Source organism: Teleopsis dalmanni, chromosome 2 (genome assembly GCF_002237135.1).
Source record: "Teleopsis dalmanni isolate 2A chromosome 2, ASM223713v2, whole genome shotgun sequence".
NCBI classification, from domain to species: domain Eukaryota; kingdom Metazoa; phylum Arthropoda; class Insecta; order Diptera; family Diopsidae; genus Teleopsis; species Teleopsis dalmanni.
This window is the reverse complement of record NC_051847.1, coordinates 81903131-81912057: the sequence shown is the minus strand read 5'-3', so window position 1 is coordinate 81912057 and position 8927 is coordinate 81903131. Positions and strand designations below refer to the sequence as shown.

Here is an 8927-nt window from a genome sequence, read left to right as displayed (position 1 = left end):
TTAAATACGACTTAAGAATTAAATTCTTGAACTTTTATTTGTTTTAATATATTAATCAATTGCTATTCTTCCTTCAACTACCGCCTCAAATACCTTTTTCGCTGGAGCATTAACTCACTCACTGAACTATATCAATACCTTTTTCAAATACTTTTTTCGCTGGAGCATCTTCAACCATTCTCACGGCACGATCAGCAAAACCGCTGGATGTTAATTCGCTGAATTATATCAATATCGTGATAAAGCTTGTGGTTCATACGTAAGCGGTAGTCATCCAACTCGTAAATCTTACGATGAACTTTTCTCTCAAACACTCCCAGTGTTACTTCCTCATTCTATGATAACGTCCATACTTCTACGCCATACAGAAGCTTAGGAAGGTTGGCCGACCTATAGAGCATAAATCATGTTTGTCGAGAGGGAGAGCTCTACATCTCAGTTGCCTACTGAGCTCATAGTAGCACCGATTAGCAAAAGTGATTCTTCGTCTAATCTGCAAGCTGACATCATTATTGATCGTAATGGCAGTGCCAAGGTATATGAGTACCAGTAGCCGACATATACTTCGTTTTGCCCCCATATAAGATATATGAGATATGATATATTAGATTTAAGTTTGTAAGACTGTTAGAAAATTTTAGGAAAGTATTGAAGTTTTAGTTCTGCTATATTGACAAACAGTTCACGCTTCAAAAATTATTCAACAGCCGTTAAAACAAAATACTGCAAGTTCTAATTATAAATACTTTGCAATAAATTTTTTTTTTGAATTTGTCTTCAATTAATTCAACTTAATTCATCCCTCTTACTTATGTATTTTAATTATTGTTCTGAATATTATAATGTTCTGAAACAACTGCTGTAGTTGTAGTTGTAGTCTTCAAAATGATCTAAAATTTATATTTTTCTTATCTTCGTTCATTTAAAATTTTTTTATTATATCACTTAAATTAGTTTCTATATACACTATTGATTTCTTTAGCTTAAGTATTTTAGTCAAACATGTCTTCGTATTTGCTGCAAATAAATTTTGTAACAATCTTATTTATTAATCTTATTCTAAGATAGAAATATCAAATTCTAATTCTTTTCACAGATTTTTAAGATCCGTTTGGTATTGGTACTTGTTCCACTAAGTTAATCAACAATACCGGAAACAAATTATTGACATCTTATAATTATGCATGAACGACTATATTTTAAGCTATTATTTTACAAATGACTTGATATTATTTAACAAACAGTTTTTTTGTAAATTGAATACAATGGAACAATACCACCCCACCGCGAAGGTGTGTTTAGCAACATTTTAAAATATTCAAATTATTTAACAAATTGTTACTATTACTGTTGTTATGGCATTTACTTTTTCATTTTTATTTTGCTCATTTGCATTTTTAATAGTTTTCCCCTTAATTTAGCTAATTTGATATTGTTCAATAGCATTTTAAAAGTTTTTTTAAACATTTTTGCATTACAATAATTTCGATAGAAATGCCAAATACAAATTGTAATAAAATTTAAAAAAAAATAAAACAAAATTAAGTGAATGGCAGATTATTTAATTTATACATAAAATTGCATGATTTCGAAATATGTTATTTTGACTAAAATGTATATTATATTATTCGCTTTTTACGGTTTTTTTCTTATAAAAAGTAAAACACAAAGAAATCTTTGTAAAATTATTTTTAAAACAAAATCAAATATTAACAAAGTTAATTGTGGAATTAAAGTCTGCACAAAATATAAAATTATATTGTATATGGGCATCATTTGCAAAAATTATATTTATTAAATTAATCTTATACATTACGACAAAAAAGACAATTCTTGTGATCAAACAAAAAAAGAAAAAACAAATAAAATCCACAAAATTCATAAATTAAGGTATTAAGAATTACATCATCTTCTGCAGCTCTGTTATATTATATATAAATACCATATTTATTTATATTACTTGTATATATATTTGCAAACATATATTTACGTATTTATTATGTATAATTTGTTTTTTTTTTTTAATTCATATATATATTAATAATTTTACAGTTTTTAACATATTTAACAACTTCCGTTCACATTAGGTGAAATTATTTTTATTATCATTTCTTCATATATTTAATTAACGATACATGAATATATGTCTATATACATACATTGGCGAATAATGAATATTGTAGAAGAAAATTTGTTGCTAAACATGTTTGTTAACAATTTTATACATTTATTGTTTTATTGCTTACCGCTTCATGCTTGCTGTGCCTGTTGATAATTTCATTATTAAAAATAATAATTTTTTGTTTTATTACTTTAGCAACAAATGTAATTTGTCAAATAAATGTCAGTGCTTTGAGGCAAAAATGTCAATCACATTTTGTGCCACCAACAGTTGCGCATAATATTAAAAATGTTTATGAATAAAACTGTATACATAAATGTATACAACAAATCTGACAAGTAACTTAAATGTCACTGTTGATACGCTATGAAATGTTGCAATACAAATCTAGTTATGTTTATTTTTCAGAAATTCAATGCTGTCAAAAATTGCTAATTCGTATTAGAATGAGTTTCTTATTAATTCTTATGAATTCTTTATAAAATATTTTATCACCTGTATATCTATGAGTCCTAGACGTTTTACTTGGTTACCTCCAGCATTGGCTTAACGTCACGGTAAACATCCCATTGGAATAAATTCCGCCAATAACAATGGAAATTCTATAACTGGATATAACTACCTACTTGTTGAGGAGTTACACCTGTCTTTAACTATGCTGCTCTTTGGATCACTCTACCAGGTTGAGGAAATAAAAAATTACACTTAATGAAAGTATAAATGCGTAAACTCGTTCTGAATAACTTTAGAATATTGAGGAAGTCAACCGAAGTTGTCACCTCTTATATACCATAGTACCAGCTACAAACCTCTGGTCGGGTGTCGCAAGTGAACCTTCTCCCTACTGGTTATACTCGAAAGCAATACATAATGGTGTCCGAAAGATAGTAACCATTTCTTTCGATATAGAAGGTGTAGTTGTAGGCAATTCAACCAACACTGAAAGTTAATCCAATCTCACGACAACCGATGTTATGGCCCCCTAGATACCGTAGAACCTCAGGTCGGGTGTCGCAAGTGAACCTACTCGCTATCGGTTATACTCGAAAACAATATATGATAGTGTCCGAAAGATAGTAACCATTTCTTTCGATAGAGAAGATTTAGGTGTAGTGTTTTATGTTTGATTGCACTAGATACGAGGTTGAGGTTGTAAAATTCTGATCACTTCGCTTCGCTTTTGTTGGGAATAGAGAACGAAAAACTCGACAAACGAAAAAAATTGATTGACTCTGTCATGTAATGATTGACCAAAATCAACTCCTGTTTGTTAACAATTTCAAAACTGCTAAAAAGTATTTAAAAAGTAAATACAATAATTGCCAATTTAGATTTTAAGTAAAATTCTATAATTTTTATAAGTGCTGTACGAATTTCTTTTATCAATAATAAATAACAATAATAATACAGTAATAACTAATTTCGAAGCCAAAACTAATTGAATTCCTTGTTTATAAATATTACAAACTTCTGCTGTAATTAATTACTAATGCATTAAAATGTTTCACATAATTATTTTCAATGCATTATCGATTTTTAGATGCTTAAAAAAAATTAATAAGCGCCATCTGTTCGTGATTTTGTCATCACACTTTTTGTAGCAAATCCAGTATGTTTGTTGCTCATACGCTATGTGGTAAGCATAACATAATTGTAGTAAAATAAATTTGTAATTCATTCTCTGCGTATTTGTTTTTAATACATACTAGTATTATATTTACAATAAATAAAATAACAAAAATCATTTGAATTACAAGCGTAAAATTGCATCAATCAATTTTAATATATACCAGTTTAAGACACATGCACGAAAGTCAGGCTGTGCGCAGCCGGCGCTGTTATAAGTGTAAGTAACTCGAAGAGCCATGACATCAATTGAACTGCATTCGAAACGCTGATTTACTTGTTGATTTTTGCTACTGTTGTCTGCATTGTTGCCAGAGCTTGTAAATGTTGTTAATGCGCATGTATACTTTGACTTATTTGTACATTTCTCTGTTTCGCATAACATGCCGCCGCCGACGACATCAACATTATCATCGTCGTCATTATCAGCTTCATCAACATCGGTAACGTTGGCAACATCAAATGTTGATATTCAGACAAAGTGCAGTAACGTCATCACAATTCCCAGCGGTTTGTCATGTTTCTACACTTTGTTTATATAAAATTTGTTGCTACTGTTTTAAAAGTTTCTCTATTGTTGCCTAAAGCAAACAACATTGTTGGTGTTAATATTTTTTTAATGCCTTTTTCAAATGTTTTTTAAATTGATAGAATAAAACAAAAAAAAAAAAGGTTGAGCTAAAACATTAATAAATTAATGTATACATATATATTTGGAATTGTTATTTTTTTTGTATTTGGTTTTGTTTAACAGCTAAAACGTATTAAAAATGTTTTCATTGTTAAATTGGCAAAGTTTTCAATTTCCTGCTTAACATTTATTTCATACACTAGTGTATATAACAAAAAAGTTTTTATTAAATTAACTATATATATCCAATTTGGCTTATTGCTTAATAAAGTTGTAAAGTTAAGTAGTACACAAGAAAAGACAAGCAAGTAACTGGTTGACGGACTGACAAGTGCGTCAACATAATTACAATTGCCAACCAGCAGCATTTTTTTGTTTGCAATAATTAAGTAATTACAAAGAAAAAACTATCTGTATTAAAACATAAAATAATAATAAATTGAAAATACACGCTCAAAATAAACGCAATTCGCGTGAGAAAAACATTTGAGACGGGTGTGTCAGCCTGCATACCTGCCTACCTGCCTACCTGCATCTATTGTATGTCACTTGCGTGCTTTAGCAATGGAATTATAGGCTTCAGCTTCAGTGCAAGTCGGAACATTTTGTAATAAAACTTCAACTCGTCCACATAATTAAGTTATAATTAATTTGTTGTGTAAAGCAAACAAAATGTAACTGCTCTGACGTTTCATTGAATATTTTTTTATTCAATATTTTTTTATTAGGTCAACAAAAAACTGGTAACAGAAATTTACTAAATAAAATTAAATGTTGTTAATTTTGTTACTATAATTAACACTTATCATCAGTTGATTCCTTTTATGAGAACTTTAAATTTGGAATAATACACATCGATATGTAGACTAAACAATTTCGTGAACATATAAATTATGTTATTTAAAATACATAAAAAAATTAATAGAGATGTTTCAAAAAGTAGTGAACTACAACAACAAAAATTATTATTATGTCATTTTAATTAATTGAATTTTAAACTATTCAATTAAAAACTAAAACTAAATATATTTAAACTATTCATTAAATGAAGTTTTATAAACATTAATAACATATTAGTTTTTAAAATATATAGAATGTAGGATATAACTTAAGGTCAGTGTAGTTTAAAGATTTTTATATCTTTAAAATATCTAAAACATAAGATATAACAGGGATTATGACACTAATTTTCTTTAAAAAAAATAAAGAAAATAAAATTATTTAATTAAATATGCAATAATTATTTATGAATTATCCATTTTCAAATGGAAATACTAATAAATTTTTTATTAAGAAAATTTAATTTGAATTAAGTACATTTAGGATAGACCCCAGTTAAAATTTTTTAAGAAAACTGAAAAAAATCATTAACATTTTTTGAAATGATTAATTTTAAAAGTTAATAAATTAATCAAGTTAACGTTTTTAAAAAATTAAAATAATTAATACCCTTCACACTAGTTCGTAAATTATTATGAAATTTTTTAATATATAAAAATTCATTGGTTATTATGATAGATATGATAAAAAATTTAATAAACAAGAACAGTCAATGCGAAAAGTCCATAAATTACTCTGAATAAATATATTTATTTTTTATATTTATAAGAATATTTTTGTCTATTTAATGTTTTTTTATATATATTATTTCCGGCAACATGTCAACTTTTTCTAAATTAAACGTTTATTTAATATTTTTAAAAAAATTCTATATTTCGACTTTCCTTGAAAGTCATGATCAGGACAAGAAATCAAAAAAGATACTTACAGCACTTTTCATATTATTTTAATGATTAGTTACTTGATTTTTATACTAATTTATTTATATCCATATAAATATATTGTAGCATTTACTTAATATTAATATTATTTACGAGAATCTAATTCAAAATTACTATACTCAATAATAAATAATAAACATATACGACTCAATAGTTATCATATAATCGACTGTGTTAAGATATAGCTTTCTAATACTATCAAATTTAACTTCTGCTTAATCTGGTTAATCATATAATTCAGAAATACCAGAAAAGAAATGAAATACCAGAATACCAGAAAATATCGAAAAACACGCAGTATTGTTTTTATAAGATAAAATCTTCTTTAAACCTCTTCAATACATTAATAATATCGGACATAGGCTTATAATAAAGAGATCCTGAAAAGTAGATATGGGAAATACAAGACATTGACAAAGTTTATGAGTAATATTTTTCTTCATTCGTTGGCATGCATATGTAACAGTGGTCGTTGAAAAATCTAACCAATCGACATGCCTGTCCATTAAACTTACTAGTACGGCAATTAATTGTATTGAACAATAAGAGATGAATAAGATTAATCAATAGCTCTGTTATTTTTCTGATTATATGTAATCTATGTCAGATCTGTAGTGCGTTTTGTTTTCATTTTATTATATTATTCTTTAAAACAATTCAACTGAAACCTAAGAGTTGATCATATCTACATATAGAAATTTATATTTTAAAAAGTTTAGTGTTATTATTGCCGTTAGTTGGCCGTCAATATGAATATTTTTACGATCAACCACATATTTCAGTTCAACCGATGAATACAGCGATAAAATAACGTAAGAACAAATGGGGTACTGACACTCCCAACGAACTGAAACGCTACGACTATAGCTGCAAGCCGACCCTAAATGAACAGAATGTACTACACCTTTACAATAAAGGCCAGTAGTTGAGTTTATCTTAATATCAGACGGGGATTGGAACTCTCAGCGCAGTTATGTTCTACTGACCCATATTAAAGTAAAATAGTTGCATGAATGTTACTATCGGTCTCATCTGTCTTTAAGCAGAACTGACAGGTGCTTAGACTGATCTATTTTCTTAAAGCAGGCCATAATGACCAGTTAGGTAATCTATCAACAACTTTATATTACTGGGGAGAGACAATATTTCATTGACAATATCACCGATATAATATTGAAAAAAGTGTACGAATTCAGACTTTTATTATAGTATATATTTCAATTTTTTAGCCATATATTTGTGTCTAAACATCTGACCTATATATGGTATGGATGCCGCATTTATTACTTTTATTATTCATTTGATTTCATTAATAATTTCTGCTTTTTATTTAAAACAAGAAAAGCTTGAGCTCATAGCTATCGGCCAACAATCAGTGCAACGACAAATTCATGTTGCTGTGATAATTATCGACTTTCGTTTTTGTTGGTCTGCTCCTGTTAAACGCATTTTTTGGCGTGATCAGAATAATTATTATGTTAGTAGATCAATTGTTGCAGCCACTTTAAGTTATCGTTGCAGCAACACCGAGAGACCGAGACTTTCAACACGGCCGGCTCATTGGAGTTGTGTTGAGCCTCGGTAGCAGGTGAAACTCATTTGTGATTAGTTGAGTAAAATACATTTCAGTTGCAGGCAATTGAACTTGACTTTCGATTTCTGTTTTCCAAATGAAATAGAAATGTAATGAAATCATAATAAATGAAGAAAAAAACTTGAACAAATTCACTTAATAATACGCTCACACCTGCAACTTAGTTAAAAAACAGTACATTTTTCAATTTTTTGCTTTTTAGTACTTTAAATGAATAATTACTTATGGAAAATTCATTGAGCAAACTTACTTAGAAAGTTAACTAACCTCCGACTTTCAAGCAATTTAAAAATATGTTTAAATAAATTAAAAATAAATAACATATTAATTTTGCTAATTTGCGTATATAATTGTTATATATTGAATACACGTTTAAGTTAGTTAACATAAGTTTATTTTTATAATAATATTTACTATTAAAAGGTATTTTGTAGTTTTAGTCAATTTCTAATCCAGAAATTATTTTTATAATTATGGTTTCTTCATCATATTTTTGTTATACATTATATTTCTTCAGAGATAATGTACGAGTATTTTAAACTAATACATTAGTATTTGTAAACCATATTTATGTGCTCCATTAATTTTACAAGTATTTAAATCTATAAATATTAAAATATTATAGTTTGCATTATAATTCATTCATTAATTCATTAACTTTACTTGGTTTAATTTTTTAAAAGATAGATCTCGGATATGTAGTCTTTAAAATGTACAAACATTATTTTGTTTCATTCAACAGAACCACAACTAACTAGCTGTTGATCAATCTTTGAAAATATTCAAAACTTTGATTTTAAACCATAACTTAAATATAGAGAACATCTCTATCTTTATGATAGAGATTTAGTCGTAAATTGGTAATAAATTGGTAAATATGTCTGTCTATAAGTGGACTTTACTGTATGGAGTTTGATTGTCTACCGTTTCAATCATATTAATACATTCTTTAACTAGTATGGAAGCAATTTTAGGTGATTGCGTTAAAGATATGAGTACAAAATATTCTACGTATATAGTAATAAATCTTACTCAGTGGTAGGCATATATATAAAGACTCCAAGCCACTCTCCTGTTCTACATTAATAAAGTTATTTTATATGGGAATTCACTCTGTCTTGCAAAGTCATTGCATGGTGCACGAAATGCAAAACTGCTATACTAAAATTGCAA

General features: G+C 27.5%; 1 protein-coding gene across 1 annotated transcript in view; it reads left to right on the top strand.

Annotated features, from left to right (window-relative positions):
- The first annotated feature begins 406 nt into the window (after positions 1-406).
- Positions 407-8927, top strand: part of LOC119674921 (protein Shroom-like) — a 64796-nt gene continuing 56275 nt past the window's right edge. Inside the window, exon 1 of the mRNA XM_038086079.1 lies at positions 407-535. Coding sequence (XP_037942007.1) covers positions 407-535 — 129 coding nt within the window. The remainder of the gene's footprint in view (positions 536-8927) is intronic.